Here is a 16,850-nt window from a genome sequence, read left to right as displayed (position 1 = left end):
GCTCTTCTGTGGAAAGTGATAAGCTGACCTAAATTTTATATGGAAAAGCAAAGGCAATCTTGAGTAACAAGAAAAAACAAAGTTAAAGAACTCAACCTCCCAAACGCCAAGACTTCAGTCAAGTGACAGGATTACGATGCTGCACTACCAGGCAGGGGGACAGACCCATAGAATAGAGGAGCGCCAGCAACGGGCCCTCGTGCAGGGCCACTGGGCGCTGCCGAGTGCAAGCGCGATTCAGCGGGAAGGAGAGTCTTTCCAACAAGCTACCTACAAGGGCGGGCGGGCAGTCACATGGCAAATGGCGCTCCGGCAATGCACCCTACGCCATCCTATTCACGAAGGCAGGCTGGATTGAACGTTACGAAGAAGGAGGCGGTCTGGAAGACAGCTCAGGCATAACTTATCAGCTTGAAACAGGCAAAAGATTTTTAGACAGGATGCGAACAGCACATAGAAGGGCTTGGCAAGTTGGATTGCTTAAATGTAAGCATTCTAGTTGATGTAAATCCTCACTCAGAAAATGTTTGGGTTAGCCACAGACTGGAAGACACGTGCCCGGCACGCATCTGCCGGAGGTGTTGAACCAGGAACAGAGAAAGAATTTACAAAACCGCTTAGGAAAAGACGCACCCCAGCTTAAAATCGGGCAACAGACGCGAAGGATGCTTTTCAAAAGGCAGATGAGAACGGCCTCAACGGTGAGCCCTTCTTTTTCTTCCTGGCTGTGAAGGATTGCAGTACCGGTCAGCAAGGGCGTGGAGCACAATGGAAGGCACCCATGACGGCAGACTAGGCGCCATTCCCCCACCCTGGAAACCTGGCAGACCTTTCGGCTGAGCCCGTGCCCTTCCTTGGCCCAGCTCCGCCCCAGCTGTTTAGATGCCAAGAGAAGCGAGGGGGTCACCCCCCGAGAATGTGGCGGTGGTATTCAGAAGAGCCCGAGGCTGATAACGGCAGGGATGCCGCCACAGGAGAGTGGGGACCCTACTGGGAGATCTGTGGAGGGTGTTGGCTGGGAAGGGTCTGCGGGCGGTTTCGGCCTGCACCACGGAGATATTAATCCTCGGTTTTCACACCATGGACAAACAAATCCTGAGGCCTCGCTCTAGGAAATTCTGGCTTATGCTCCTCTGGGACACTGAGATACACACTACATTTTCTGAGATCCTTTAATCGCTCCGTTCTCCCAGGAGCGTCCCAGGCCGGTGTCTCTGGACATTTGGAGTTGAGCAGAGGCCCCTCGGGGGCATTGCCCTGGGACCCTCCCTCACTCTGCACAGCACAGGTCGCCAAAGTAAGCTAAGTCTGCCCCCCAGGGTAGAAATTGAGGACCTGAAGTAAGGAGCCTGGCTGCGGGAAGCTTGCATTTGCGGCCACCGAGTCTCAGCAAAAGTATTGCCCACGAGGTGCCGGCCCCGAGGGAGGAAGTAGCTCTGCTTCGGGAGGGGCCGTTTTTAAGGGGGAGCAGGTGCCGGGCTTCCAAAAATTCCTGGCCACCTACCTAAAGCAAATCTCCCTCTGATAAAAGCTGAGAAAGCCCAAGGACAGGCTGTCCCCCACCCCACTCTCACACCCAGCAAGTGGCGCATGGGAGAAATTGATCTGTCTTTATGGCTATCTTTTTATGGGGTCTTAATTATTGCTGTATATTAGTGTTCCACATTAAGTAGCGGTCTAGTCAAAGAGGGGGAAGGGATAATATTATAAATCAGATTTTTATGAGAAAGAAGAAATTGCTTTTTGCCTGTAATTCTTCAGTTTTATAGAATTTTTAAAAGCAGCCTGGGCTTGTATTTTAGCAAATGTATTTTAGCATAGCTAAGCTCTCCCAGTAACAATGCTGCTCAAATAAGGGGCTCCTCCCAGCTCCCCTCCCAAGCCCTGCCTCATGGGCCAGGAATTCTGGGGGGAGAATGAGCTCACGACAGATGCCGGAGCACAACGACCCAGCACCTTTGGGTGTGAAGCACCTCACTCCCTCCGCTTCACTCTGATATTAGTAAACTCTTGGCCAACGAAGCTGCCAGACACCCAGCTCCCCCTGGCTCACCGGGTCACATATGTACAGATGAGGTGGGCTGGAGCATTCTGTAAATCAAGGGGGCTGTACAGCAAAATCATAGGGGCCTAAAAATACCAGGTCTGGGACACACCAGGGGGACTCAGATCTCAGAGTTCTTGAAAGAAAAGAAAAGGTCCAAAGAAAGCTTTTTTTTTTTGGTTCTGAGAGATTAAACTCAAAGGTGTTCTACCTCTGAGCTATACCTCCAGCCATTTTGAAACAGAGTCTCACCAAGTTGCCGAGGGTCTTGCTTAATTGCTGAGGCTGGCTCCAAACCTGTGCTCCTCCTGTATTAGCCTCCCAAGTACTGTGACTACAGGTGTGTGTACCACCACACCTGGCTCCCTCCAGGGCAGTCTGATGCCCTCAGGGTGGACAGACAGCTCTGAATTCTCCTTCCCCACACTGTGACTCTCTGGGCAGGGCCACGAGTTGCTGAGGCCTGGAACCTTGCAGACAGCCCTGCCCTGGACGTGCTTGTCTGGGGGGAACTGTGGCCACATCCTCACCATGCCCCCCTTCCTGTGAGGCCTGAGCCCCACCAGGCCAGATCTCCAGGCCAGCTGAGGGGCCTGGGCCAATCAGGACTATGGGGCTCTGACAGGCAGGTGGCGCAGCCTGGTCAGGTAAAATCTGTTCAACAAGCATTCGCCAGGCACCCCAGTCCTGGTGACCAAGCGTCAGCAAAACACACATGTGAAACGCCAAAATCCCTCCTGTCCGGAGGAATGGAGGCAAAACATCAGCTATGGTACCAGTGTTGTGTTCTGAGCCAACCCTGCAGCCTGGAGAAGCTGAATGCCCAGGACCTGTCTGCACCCTGCCCCCACCCCGCCAGCACCGCCAGCCCTGACCCTCGGGGCCAGCTCCATCCTCTGCACTCTGCCCTCCGGCCTGGACTGCAGCAGGACCCCCCCCCAGCACCCCGCCCCAGCTCTAGCCCGCTCTAGGGTGCAACAGTGCACTCACACGTCCTGGCCGACATATGCAGGGACCACGGCAGGTTGCAAAAGGCTCCATGGGCCAGGGCTCCCTTCACTGTGGACCTGCTCCTGACCGTGAGCCTGTTGGGCCTCTATACACTAGAACGGCCCAGGGCTCGGCACCAGCCAGAGCTGCAGGCAGTCTCTACCTGGAATTGTAAGGAACTAGGAAGCCGAATCCTTTTACACATAAGCCTCTTTAGGAGGTTGAGGATGACCTTCCTGTGGCTGCAGCTCCCGACAGGGCCCAGGAGATGGCGCCCTGTCCAGGTCACAGGCCCAGCTAGCCCTGTACTCTGCACTGGATCTCAGGGTTCCCGCTGGACCCCGCCCCTTCTGAGCCAGCTTCACCCTCGGACCTGTCCTGGGTCCCCTACCTAGGCTTGGGCCACCTTGGGGCCACCTCCCCTCCGCTGTTTCTGTCCCCGCTCCCACTCTGGGCAGCTTCCATCTCAGATTCCTCTAGAAATGCCCGTGGGCGCCCCATCCTGCAAGACCCACCCCACCTCGTCCCCAGGCTGGGACAAGCCTCACCAGCCGGGCCTTCTTGGCACACCTGCAAAGCTCTTCCCAGGCCCCACCTCAAGCTCACCCCACGTCAGACACATGAAAGTCAGAATGTCCCCTCATAAACCGAGGCAAGAGGGCCCCAGGACAGGACAGTGCCACAGGGAGAGAGGCCTTTCATGGGGACCTTGGGCCTGGCTGCCAGACCATGGGTGGTCATTAGACTCCCGGGTGACACTGGCTGGCCTCATGGGTGGCACTGGGTCATCTCTTTGGGGGCGCTAAGTGGAGTTAGGGTGCGGTGCTGGCATCAGGAAGGAGAAGCCAACAAACTTCCCAGTGGTGGCCTGGATGTCAGAAGACAATGAAGAAACGCCTTCAAGTTCCTGACACAAACATTTTCCCACCTATAATTCCATTGCCATTAAAATAGGTAGTGGGAGGCTGGGCTAATGGCAGCTGCCACGCACACGCTCTCACGAGCGCGGCCTCCCATCCTCCGTTCCGAAAACAGAGAACAGAGAATGTTCTGAGAGTAATTAAAGCGAGCGCTGGGGTGGAGAAGGCGGGGCTCCGGGCACGCTCGAAGGGGGTCCAGAAAGTGGCCAGGAAGGAGACGCCGTGCCCTCCAGATGCCGGGGAAAAGATGATCCTAAGAAGGCAAACAGAATTCTCCTGTTCGGGGCTGTATTAAGAGATTTGCCCTCCCTCTAGAAATCCTGGGGCGAGTTTGTGACTCAGGACCTCGAAAACCAAGCAGTCAAGGACTCCAGGAAGCCAGGTGACTAGCCACAGGGTAAAGTAATGGTGACTGGGGGCCGCTGCACGGTCTCGGCGGGCACCACTCACAGCCATGGTGACGCAAACGTCCTTCCTTCAACCCAAGACCAGCGGGCCCCAGGCCCGAGAGGTGTCCCCACGCTCCGCCTGCCCAGGTTCTGTGCCTGGAAAGCCAACGGGATGGCCCCTCATACACCCCATGCTCAGCCCGGGCAGTGGGGTGATCTTGCCTTCACCCCCGGTTCCCTGGCTAGCTGGAGGCCGGCAGTGGCCGAGTCCCGCCCCCAGCCCCCACTGTCCAGTCCTGGGCCCCTCACACCCCTCCGGCCTGGCCTTTGTGAACGGCCCTCTGGCTCCTCAGGGGCCTCTTCTGGGTGCCCCATCATGTCCTCGGGGAGGCCAGAAGCAGGACCCTGAAGCGCTGCCAGGGGAGGGTGGCGCCAAGTGCAGAGGAGAGGAGAAATAGCCGAGCACTGGCAGGTGCAGCTGCAAGCTGATTTGAGGATGCCCGCTCTGGGTCCAAGCGGGGTGGTGGGCACAGGGAGGGCCGCTTCCCAGATAGCCTCTGGTTAAGAAGTAAGCTGTCCTTTGGGTTGTGAATATCAAATCCAACCCAGACAGGCCAAAGGGCTGTGTGGGCGTGGACAGCAGCTGTCCTCCCAGGACCCTCCTGCAGCCACCTCCCCACTCCCTGGACGGCACAGAGTGGCTAGAGCGTGTCACCCAGCTCTTACTCGGGGCCTGGGGCTAGGTCCCAGGGCTGCCAACGGCACTGCCAGTTTCTGGCTGGGGCCTGGGTGGGGATCGTGTGCGGAGGTTGGAGCAGGGACACCCGGTGAGGAAAGGGAGAGGGCCTTCCAGGTGAGGAAGGCTGGGCGCCGTGTAGTCAACATGGCGAAGCCATGTACGCTTCCTGACTCCTGCTTTTCCCTTTCTGGCCACATCCAGAGAGCCGCTGCCACCGCTGGGCAGTTCCAGGTGGCAGTGCAACCCGAAGGCCCTCTCTGGAAATCTGGGGCCCCGGGACAGAGGAGTATGGCTGCCCTGACTCTAGACCATGGGCTGCACCCAAAGCTGTCCACCTTTGCCCACATTGACCTATGCGATGGGCGCTTTCATGAGGCCTGGCAAAGCTTCCCCCAGGTGCGCAAGGCACAGGACCGCCTGGGGCCTCATTAGCACTGGGACCTCCTGGCCCGCCTCTCTGGATCCAGCGAGTCTGGTGACTCAGAATCCTCGGGCTAAGATGCATGGGCTCCTGCTGTGAACACGCATGGCTCCTGTTTAACCTGGGACCCTGGACACTGGGAAGGGGACGCCTCCCCTGGACTCTCCTGGGGGAAATGCTGGCTTGAGAATTCACGTGAGGAAAGAGGTGGCAGCCCTGGTGCTGCCGGGGAGGCAGGCGGGGAGCTTTGCCCGCCCTGTGGGTCGCCTGACTCTGTCTTGCTTTTCACAGTCCCGGGTCTCTAGTCCTCAGAACCAACAGGGAGGGTGCGAGGTGGTGTGTGCAGAAAACAGGCCAGAGCGCGCCCGCAGCCCGCCCGCCCGCCACGTACCAGCCTCCGGATCTCACGCTCACACTCCTTCTTGATGCGGCTGATCTCCTCCTGGTGCAGGTGGTACACGCTCCGGATCTCGGCGGCCTTGATCTTGTCGGCCTGGATCACCAGCGTCAGCGCCTCCTCCACCTGCTTCTTGGCGCCCTTGAGCTCCGAGATCTCCTGCTGCATCTTGACCTTCTCCACCTCGAAGCCCTTCTTGGCCTCCTCCTTGGCTTCGCACAGCAGCACGGTCTTGGCCTTGTCGGGCGCGCCGTCCCGCAGGCTGCTGAGCAGCGCCTGCAGCCGCTGGTTCTCGTTGTCCTTGATCTTGATGACCCGCAGCAGCTCGGCCTCGTGCTGCCGCAGCAGCGCCTCGCGCACGGCCTGCAGCTCCTTCATCTTCTCCTCGTGCAGCTTGGTCTTGAGCTCGGTGACCAGGACGGCGTGCTTGCGCTGCTCGTGCTCCCGGGCCTGCCTCAGCTCCTGGCTCTTCTCCCGCTCCACTCGGCTGACCTGGAAGACAGCGAGACTGCGGTTGCCAGCCCCGCGCCCGCCCGCACCTCGGGCTCTGCACGCCTGGGAGCTCGGCTCCAGAGTGGAGTGTGCCCCAAGGGGTCGTTTAACCCGAGATCAGCCCTCGGTGGAAGAGAGCACGGCGGGCACTGCGGACTCTGCAACGCCGGGGCCGGGCAGGAAGCCAAGGGGGACAAGCTGGACCCCCAGAGTCTGCGCTGGGCCGCCGCAGCAATAGGCACCCAGGAAGGCCAACCACGGACGCAGGAGCAGGAGGAGCATGGTGGGGCCCACACTCAGGCGCAGGCCTCCATGCCAGTTTCTGCCTGCTCCTTCAAGCCCCCGACTCCTCGCCCAGATGTCAGTGCCACACTTCCTTCTAGGACATTCTGAGCAAGTGGGGAAACGTCTCAGCTGGCAGCTGTCTACCTAGACCACGTCTAACCCGCAGGTTTTGCCAACGCTGACGCTGTTGACTGGACGGTTCATTATTCACCCAGCTGCTTAAACCTCTGGCTTGAGAGTTAGAATACTACAACCTGCAGGCAGCAGGTGCTCGGGGTGAGAGAATGGCAGGATCCAGATGTGCCCAATCTGCCCCAAGCCTAGAAAGCCAACAGAGGTCACCTCTGCCCTCCCCGGCCTGCTCCCTGCCCACCTGGCCTGCACGGGCACCTCAGCTCGCGTGGCTCCACAGTGCCCAGCCCGCGTGGTCTCCCGCCCCGGGTAGCATTTGATGAGGCCCTGCCCCTGACACTCGCAGGCTCCCGGCTCATGTGGCCGCTCGCCGTCACCTCCACAGACCCCACCTTCCCAACCTCCCAATTCCGGAGGGTTCCCTAGCCCGCACCAGCCTCTCCCGGCTGCAGATCCTTCTGCCTGGATTTCCAGGTGCACCCAAATGCCGCAGACCCCCAGACGCTCACCTCTGCTCTGGCCCTCCCTGGCTCCAGGGCCTGGCCACTAAGAGACAGCGGGGGGTATGCCATTTACTCCCAGACTGGCCCGCGGCCTGCTACGGGCCTGGAGGAGGCCCCTCGCTCGCTGGCCCCGGCAGGACACAGGAGTGCAGCAGCTCTGTCTGCAGCCCAGCTTCTGTGGGGAGACGGCCCCTCTCTCCTCCGCCTGCTGCCCCAGCTGGCCACAGGTTCCCCCATTCACAGGTGCACCGCCCTCCTGCCAGCCTCTCACACACCTGAGGGCCACCTCTCCCAGCCAGGCCCCGAGACCCGTCACCCATTATCCCAAGCCGGACTCCTAGGCCCGCCCTCCTCCATGTCCCCACCATGGTACTGGAGCCACCGTTCAGAGCTCCATCTCCCTCCAAACATCAGCAGACTGCTAGCTCCACCCAAGTACACCCAGAGAACACCTCCACTTTACCAAGACACACTCTCCACCAAAGAGATCTCAGGGGATCTGAGTGCACCAGTACACACCTGTAACCCCAGTACTCGGGAGGCTGAGACAGGAGGATCACAGGTTCAAGGCCAGCCTCAGCAACTTAGCGAGATTCTCGGCAAACTAGCAAGACCCGATTTCAAAATAACAAATAAAAGGGCTGGGAGTGTAGCTCAGAGGTAGAATGCCACTGGGTTGGCATACTCTCTGCCCGGACAGTATCAGACACCGTGACAGGCCTGGTTAAAAAATCCAGCACCAACAAGAAGCCCCATCATTTCCTGCTCACCCCACAAGCACCCCAAAGTGCTGTCCACGGGTTGGGGGACCTGGCTTCTGAGCAAGCACATGGCACCGGGTCCCTTGGGGAGGCACCACGGCTCCAGAAGCAGGCCAGAGGTAGAGCACAGAGCTTCCAGGAGATACTTCTGCACCCTGGAGAAACGTTGCAGGCCAGCCTCGCGCACTCTGCGCTCCCAGCACAGAGCTGCTGTCCCCGAACACTAGCCCCTTTGCACTCTGGGGAGGGCGGCTAAAAGGACGCCCGTTTAGCCAGGCGTGGTGGCACACGCTTGTCATCCAGCATTCGGGAGGCTGAGACAGGAGGATCACGGTTCACAGACAGCCTCAGCTACTTAGTGAGGCCCTCCGCAACTCAGTGCAACCCTGTTTCAAAATAAAAAATAAGCCGGGCGTGGTGGCGCTGCTTGTAATCCCCGCGCTTGGGAAGCTGAGACAGGAGGATGGAAGCCAGCCTCAGCTACTTAGTGAGGCTCTCAGCAACCTAGTGAGACCCTGTTTCCAAATAAAATATTAAAAAGGTCTGGGAGTATAGCCCGGAGGTAGAAAGCCTCTGGGTTCCACCCCAGTACCACAAATAAATAAATAAGTAAGTAAATAAATAAATAAATAAATAATAATAAATTGGGCAGGGGGTGTAGCTCAGTAGCTCAAAGGTCGAATGTCCCTGGGTTCCATCCCCAGACCCACAAAAAAAAAAAAAAAGGACGTCCGTCTAAGCGCAGCCGTCTGGATCTCCCTGAGCCCCCGGCCACCTCGCTCCTGCAGTGAGGAGTCCGGGTCCACTGAGAGAGTATGCCAGGTGAAATCCTTCCCTTCTAGGCTGGAAATCGAAGCTCTGCCTACCAGCCCTGGGACAGACGGAGGGAAGGCGGTACGGAGCTGGGCCCCGGGCAGCTCTGTGTGATTCTGGGGGGTTTTAGGAACAAACATAAATCATAAAAGCTTTTCAACAACTTGTTAAGAAAATTGTTCCAAGTCGGGCATGGTGGCACACGTGGTGGCATCCCAGTGCTTGGGAGGCTGAACGAGGGGGATCGTAGGTTTCCCGCCAGCCTCGGCTACTTGGTGAGGCTCTCCCCAGCTTAGTGACACCCACTGACCCGCCAGGGCCAGGGAGGCAGAGGCTGCTTCTGAGTTACAGTACTGAGCACGTACGCTTCCTCCCGCGCCGGAGACCAGCTTCCAGCAGGCTCTGAAGGGGCTGACAGTCAGGCGTGGGAGCACACGCCTGTGATCCCAGAAACTGAGGAGGCTGAGGGAGGAGGATCACAGGCTGAGGCCAGCCTGGGCAACTTAGCAGACCCTGTCTCAAAATGAAAAATAAGAAGGGCTGGGGATGTAGCTCAGGGGTGGAGCATCGTGGGTTCTACAGATCAAAACACGGATGCGATCGGCGGCACTTCTCCTCGCCTGGGCCTGCGCGCCCTCCGAAGCTCTCCGCTGGCCGGGGACAGGCGCGATCAAGGCTCCAGCCTCTGCTCTGATTCTCCTTCGTGGGGATATTGGGTTGGCTCCCTGCCAACCTCAGAAGGCAACTGGCTAGTTGTTTCCTGTAGAACACATGGGTTTAAACCCAGTCGGTGGGCTTCGGTTCTTTGAAGTCCCCTCCTCATAGAAGCTGCAAGGGTCCCATTCGGGGCCAGTGGGCGCCTCTGCGGCGCCTCCTGGGACCCTGAAGTGGCCCTGGAAGTTTCCCCAGCTCTGGTGCGTGAGCCTGCCCGGGCTGACTTTGCTCTTCCTCCTCCCGGGTTGTTCTCCAGGGGCACTGGCATCTTTTTAGGAGAGGTGGCGTCTCAGTCACGGTCGTCTGGCACTGGTCAGAGTCCAGGCTCAGGACTGTCCAGTGCTCCAGGGTAGATCATTGGTTCTTTCTCTCTTTCTTTCTTTCTTTCTTTCTTTCTTTCTTTCTTTCTTTCTTCGTGGTGCTAGCGATGGAACCCAGGGGCATTCTACATTCACACTACACTCCCAGGCAGTTTTATTTTTTTATTTGGAAGCAGGGTCTCACAGAGTTGCTGACAGCCTCACTAAGTTGCTGAGGCTGTTCTCAAACCTTCGATCCTCCTGTCTCAGCCTCCCAAGTACTGGGATTATTAGCGTGCACCACCACGCCCAGTTTAGATCATTGCTGTGTGTTTTCAGTGGACAGTTAGCTATCTCATATTCTTATATACATTATATCGTTTTGTATGTTACATTTGAACTAGCCATACATTAGAAATATATGCATCACACACATCTATACCATAAACACACACACACACACACACATACACAAACACACACACACACACACACACACCTTGTAAGTTCACAATGACTTTCAGAGTTTCCAATTCAAATTTGGGACTACAGAGCTTCTATTTAACTTCTAGATTACAGCTGTATCTAGAAGATACAGCTGTATCTGTTCTTTCACACTGAGAACCTTTGTTCCAGGGAAACAGGAGATGGTGAACCATCCCATTATGGCTCGCTGACATTATCCACATTGTGCAGACACAAGGCTCTGTACTCACACTGACACCAGGGATCGTGACAACTGACAGCGGCTGGTTTTCACAAATCTCCTGCTTCCTCCCCAGGGCTGGAGGGTTGGACACGTTCTGCACGGCCCGTCCGGCAGCCACTATGTCCATCCCTCTCCTCCTTGGTCCCCTCGGCGACCCCGAAGCATTTCTCAGGGTGTGTGCAGGCCAAGCGAAGGGCCACGCTGGACGGGGGAGGGCACGTGGGCCTCGCTCCCTGGGTTTAAGTCACAGGTCGGCTCTGGGCGCGGTGCTGGCGGTACAGCTGGTGTCGCTGGTCATCCCAATGTTTGAAGAGTTCTTGGTAGCACTTGAGGGATGGTACCGCCTGGATGCTTGCATATTGGCCGCAGTTTGTCCACATCCTTTATGACCGAATGTCAGGTTTTCTAGAAATAAAATCTTTGGCTCACACATTGGAGTTACTTAAATATGTTGCTTATTTTCTTCTGGCAGTGACTATTGCTCTCAAATACCTGGTGATAATCTGCTCTCCTTTCTCTTATGATTCCTGTGCCTTGCTGCGGGCAGTTCCTTCTGCTTTAGAGTTTCTCGAATATGTTTTGTTGTTGGTCACTTGGGCCACAGTGCTGGGCAGGTGGCGTGCTCCCCTCGGGCCATGGTCCTGGCAGGTGGTGTGCTCCCCTCGGGCCATGGTCCTGGCAGGTGGCGTGCTCCCCTCGGGCCACAGTGCTGGGCAGGTGGCGTGCTTCCCTCGGGCTGTGGTCCTGGGCAGGTGGCGTGCTCCCCTCGGGCCGTGGTCCTAGGCAGGTGGCGTGCTCCCCTCGGGCCGTGGTCCTAGGCTGGTGGTGTGCTCCCCTCGGGCCGTGGTCCTAGGCAGGTGGTGTGCTCCCCTTGGGCCGTGGTCCTAGGCAGGTGGCGTGCTCCCCTCAGGCCGTGGTCCTGGGCAGGTGTCGTGCTCCCCTCAGGCCGTGGTCCTGGGCAGGTGGCGTGCTCCCCTCGGGCTGTGGTCCTGGGCAGGTGGCGTGCTCCCCTCGGGCCGTGGTCCTAGGCAGGTGGCGTGCTCCCCTCGGGCTGTGGTCCTGGGCAGGTGGCGTGCTCCCCTCAGGCCATGGTCCTGGAAGGTGGCGTGCTCCCCTCGGGCCACAGTGCTGGGCAGGTGGTGTGCTCCCCTTAGGCCGTGGTCCTGGCAGATGGTGTGCTCCCCTCAGGCTGTGGTCCTGGCAGGTGGTGTGCTCCCCTTGGGCCGTGGTCCTGTGCAGGTGGCGTGCTCCCCTTGGGCCGTGGTCCTGTGCAGGTGGCGTGCTCCCCTCGGGCCGTGGTCCTGGCAGGTGGTGTGCTCCCCTTGGGCCGTGGTCCTGTGCAGGTGGCGTGCTCCCCTTGGTCCACAGTGCTGGGCAGGTGGCGTGCTCCCCTCGGGCCGTGGTCCTGGCAGGTGGCGTGCTCCCCTCGGGCCACAGTGCTGGGCAGGTGGCATGCTCCCCTTGGGCCGTGGTCCTGGCAGGTGGTGTGCTCCCCTCGGGCCGTGGTCCTGGCAGGTGGCGTGCTCCCCTTGGTCCACAGTGCTGGGCAGGTGGTGTGCTCCCCTCAGGCCATGGTCCTGTGCAGATGGCGTGCTCCCCTGAAGTTCCCTCCAGTCTCTCTGTTATAAAGGCAGCTTCATATGGCAGGCAGGACATTCGGGCCTGACTCTGGAACAGTCAGCTGCTCTGTTCTAGGACCTCGTCTTGCTCAAGTAGACTTTGTCCAATTGAACTGGTCTGGTTTTCTTTCTACACAGATTTTTAAATCAAGCTAATAAGTGGATCAAATAATCGATTCTTTTATGGATGCCATCTTTGAAAACATGAATAAAAAGAATGATCATGTTTAAATGGTTCACATAAGAAAACAAATATAGGATATATATATATATATATATATTTTTTTTTTTTTTTTTTTTTTTTTTTGGTGGTACTAGGGGTGGAACCCAGAGGCTTTCTACCTCCGGGCTATACTCCCAGATCTATTTTATATTTTACTTGGAAACAGGGTCTCACTAAGTTGCTGAGAGCCTCACTAAGTAGCTGAGGCTGGCTTCGAACCTGTGCGATCCTCCTGTCTCAGCCTCCCAAGTGCGGGGATTACAAGCGTGCGCCACCACGCCCGGCTTATTCTTTATTTTGAAACAGGACCTCACTAAGTTGTGGAGGGTGTCAGTGTCTGAGGCTGGCCATCAACCTGTGATCCTCCTGCCTCAGCCTTCAAGTCCTGGGATGACAAACATGTACCACATGCTCAGCTGAAAATCCATTAAGTAGAGGAATTCAAAGCATTGTATAAGCAGCACAGAGGGAGCCTCCCGGCTGGGCTGGGCTGGGCTGGGCCGGGGAGGCGCTGAGATGTGCCCACTGTGGGGCTGGCGGCTAAAGACACTGGAATCACCGGGGCCACCTGGCCACAAACAGGAGGCTGCCAGGTTGGTGCCAGAACTGCAGATGGGGATGCCAGGCTGAGCCAGGCTGCCAGAGGCACCCCACCACGTGCAGAGGTGTGCCCAACTGCGAGCAGGAAGAGGGCTGTCCTCCCTCCGAGTGTCAAGGGCACCTGGGCTCTGTGCTTCATAGGGTCCAACCCCCTAAAATATATATCCAAGTACAGAAGGTGAGAGTGAGGACTAAGAACCAGCAGGGAGATACCTCCTGCATTCCTCTAGAGTTCCTGGATGTACCAGGGTTTGTTCTAGACCTTCTAATTCAATCTGTCCATCTCTCCATCCTGTCTAGAAACGTTTTTTCTTATTTTGGCACTAGGGATTGAACCCAGGGGTCTCTGAGCTACACCTCAATTTTTATTTCAAAATAAAAATATAACTTGCTAAGTCTTTGAGAGGGGCCTCAAACCTGTCATGATCTGTCTCAGCCTCGTAAGGGCTAGAGTACAGGCCTGCCCCACTGTGCCCAGCTTCGGAAACTTTTGTTTAATGGTAGCTTCAGAGTATGTCTAATATCTGTTGAGAGCGACTCCCCTTTTACCAGCCGTGCATCTCAGAGGTGCATCTATGCCTCCGTTAGCGCTCGGGGACCTTCAGCCTCCACGCTTGCTTTGAATCTCAGCCGGTCATTCACCTGAGCCACACAGTTACATGAGAAAATCCCGTCCAGAGAGGAGGGGCGTAAGAAAGCCGGCAAGTGCTTCTCAGACTGTCAGTCCTGCAGAGAGCCACCCGTTTTATTACCCCAGCATCTGTCCTCTTCTGTGCCTTGTGTTGTAGACTGACCTATCTCGTCTCCCCTCGCAGTCTGGAGGCAGAGACGGGCTGGTTCACCCCAGAAAGGTGCCCATGAGTGGGTGGAGGGAGGATGGACTCTGTCATCCAAGACTCATGGGCAGGTGCCACCTCCTGTGGATGCAGCCTGCCCCAGAGCCTGTGTGTGAACACACGGTGCCTCCCACTGCGACCTCAAGTCCTCACTGAGGCACCACCCACGACTCAGCCCCAAGGAAGGTGTGTGGGTATTGACCCACATTTCCTGATCCAGAGTGAGATCTTTCCGAGCAAAGATGCTCTAGGTCAGGGGTTCACAGATGTGGGTGACGCTGGCATTGAGAAACATGGAAGCAGGCAGAGTGGTGCGTGCCTGTAATCCCAGCCTTTAGGAGGCTGAGACCGGATCCAGGCCAGTGCACAGTAGCTTGGCAAGACCTTGTTTCAAACTAAAAAAATAAAAGGGGCATCGCCAAGCGGCCCTGGGTTCTGCCCAAAGAAGGAGGAGAAAGTGCACCGAAGTCGCCTCTATTGGGTGTGTCCGTCAGCATTTTCAGACGTAATCTGAAAGGCTGAACATGGAACTTAGAGGAAGGAAGGTTTATCAGCTCATGGTTTAGTGCATGTGAGGCCAGGGACCACAGATCTCAGGGCATGGCGGCGGGAAGTGGAGCGAGCGAGAGGGCAGGGAGTGGAGCCGGAGCGAGAGGGCAGGGGAGAGGAGCCACCTACAGGCCCCACGGCTGCACCCCAGGGGCCCACCTCCTGCCACAGCCTCTCTGTGGACATGGTCACCACCCAGAGACACCCATTTACAGTGGACTTATCCACTGCTGGGATTACAACCCTCATGACTAAATCATATCAACTCCAAACACCAATCCATAAGCTCTTCAAGGGCTGCTCTGTATCAACTATATCAGTGGGATTCAGATATAGAAAAGTAAAAACAATAGAACTTGCAGAAGGAAACACAGGACGATATCTCTATGACCTTGGTACAGGCAAATGTTTGTCTCAACAAAAATAAATAAATAAATAAATAAATAAAAACTTCAAGAGAAAGCTGCAAAGCCATGCTGTCTGTGCTTCCCAGGGCTGTAGTCAGTCAGGTGGTAACCATTTCCCATCAGCCAACACTCTAGTGAGATTCTCCTTCCCTTACAGCTCCCACTCTATAAGCATACCCTGATGTTTAGTTGATGGGTTGGGGGGTGGTACTGGGGACTAAATCCAGGGCATTCTACCTCCAAAAAACATCCCCAGCCCTTTTTATTTTTTCTTTTGAAAACAGAGTCTCACTATGTTCCTGGGTCTGTCCTTGAACTTGCAATCCTCCTGTCTCAGCCTCCCAAGTACTAGGATTACAGGTATATACCACCATGCCTGACTTCACACCCTGATTTTTTCAGCCATTTCCCAAGCCTGCACAACTAGGTTGTCATGGATTCTTTCCATTATTGTTAGCAGAGCTAACGTCAACACCGTAAGCATTTGTGCGTGCCTCTATATTTTTTCTTGAGATAATCACTGTACTGAAAGCCTAGCAGCACCCTTCATGTCCTGGTGCCTGTTGCCAAGTGGCCCACAGAATGGGCGCCCCACTCCACCATCTTCCAGGCATTTTTGAGACCATCCCCCTTTACTCCAACCAACCACCTGAGATCTAGCAGAGTATTAAGACAACTTGGCTCACACAACTTTAATTAGCATTCTCGGAGTAACCTCCCAGTGCTTCTGACCATCTAAATACTGGCTATCTCCTGGACTGGATGGCAGAATCCCGGAAGGCAGAGGTTCAGTTGCCAAAAGCAGGTCAAGACCAATGAGTGGGCCAGGAATTCAGGTGACACCTGCTTTGAGACCAGTGCCCCAGTCACAAGGTAGAAGTATTTCTTATTGTGAGTCATGGTAAAAAAAAAAAAAAAAGAAAAGAAAAGAAAAAATGTGTGAAGTTCACATTTTTTAAAAGCCTAACAGTGTGTGTACTCTGATCTAGGAACTCAAAGTGGTTAGTCTATTTCATTATGAAGAGTGGGGAAGCCAGAGAGCTGAAAGGAGAGACAGGAGCAGAGAGAAAGGGGATTCCGTCCAGCAGCCGAAACAGTGAAGGAGCATGAAGACCGTGGCAAACGTGATGTAAGTCCAGGGCTCGGCTGGAGTCCACAGGAGTCAAGACACCCACCTGTCCAGGGAGAGGCCTGGTGTGGATGACAGGGAGACCACATCCCAGACCCCAGTGAGTCCTTAAACGCCTTACGGGAGCATGTTCCCAGCACCGCCAGCAAAGCCTCGGCAAGGACCCATAATGCATGTGCATAATTCTCAGGAGACAGGCTAGATACTTTTCCTTGTTTTTAAATTCAAGACAGTAACATGAGCCAGAAATGGCTGTGCTCACTGTAATCCTAGTTCTTGGGAGGCTGAGACTGGAGGATCGCAGGTTCAAGGACAGCCTCAGCAATTCAGTGCAGCTCTCAGCAACCTAGTGAGACCCTATTTCCAAATAAGAAATAAAATTGGCCTAGGGATATAGCACAGAGGTAGAATGTCTCTGGGTTCAATTCCCAGTAACACACACACACACACACACACACACACACACACACACCACTAACATGACGTTCTGTGGAGACAGAGCCCCTGGGAACTTGTATACAAAAACACTGAACAAAAACAACTGCACAGTCATGAGCCCTGGCTGAGGGCTCCACGCTCGGCCCAGTTCCCCTCCTCCCCACGCTGTGCTCCAGGTAACATTACCTGCCACCCAGCGACTCCTACACCCACACCTGAGGCCCTGTGCTCCCCGAGGAGTGTCAGGCTTGCACACAGCTGCCCACCTGACAGCCTGGACGTGGCTGCCTAGGATCAGTGTCCAGGTGGCCCGCCTGGAGCAGAGCCCAGGATCCCCCCCCCACCCTAGCCCGATGCCCCCTGCCCGCACTTCATCCCCACCCATCAGTGGCTGGGCGTAGGAGACAGGCTGCGTGAGTGCCTGCCTTCATCATCCCAACA

General features: G+C 56.2%; 1 protein-coding gene across 13 annotated transcripts in view; it reads right to left on the bottom strand.

Moving 5' to 3' along the window:
- Positions 1-16,850, bottom strand: part of JAKMIP3 (Janus kinase and microtubule interacting protein 3) — a gene marked incomplete at both ends in the record, with an annotated part of 53,168 nt that overhangs the window by 33,659 nt on the left and 2,659 nt on the right. For all 13 annotated transcript variants that reach the window (XM_080693921.1, XM_080693926.1, XM_080693928.1 and 10 more), the window contains one exon: positions 5,895-6,392. In XM_080693921.1, coding sequence (XP_080550047.1) covers positions 5,895-6,392 — 498 coding nt within the window. The remainder of the gene's footprint in view (positions 1-5,894; positions 6,393-16,850) is intronic.

This window comes from Muscardinus avellanarius, assembly GCF_963383645.1.
Source record: "Muscardinus avellanarius genome assembly, chromosome: 4".
Classification (NCBI taxonomy): domain Eukaryota; kingdom Metazoa; phylum Chordata; class Mammalia; order Rodentia; family Gliridae; genus Muscardinus; species Muscardinus avellanarius.
The sequence above is the reverse complement of the archived record's forward strand: the minus strand, read 5'-3'. Positions and strand labels throughout refer to the sequence as shown.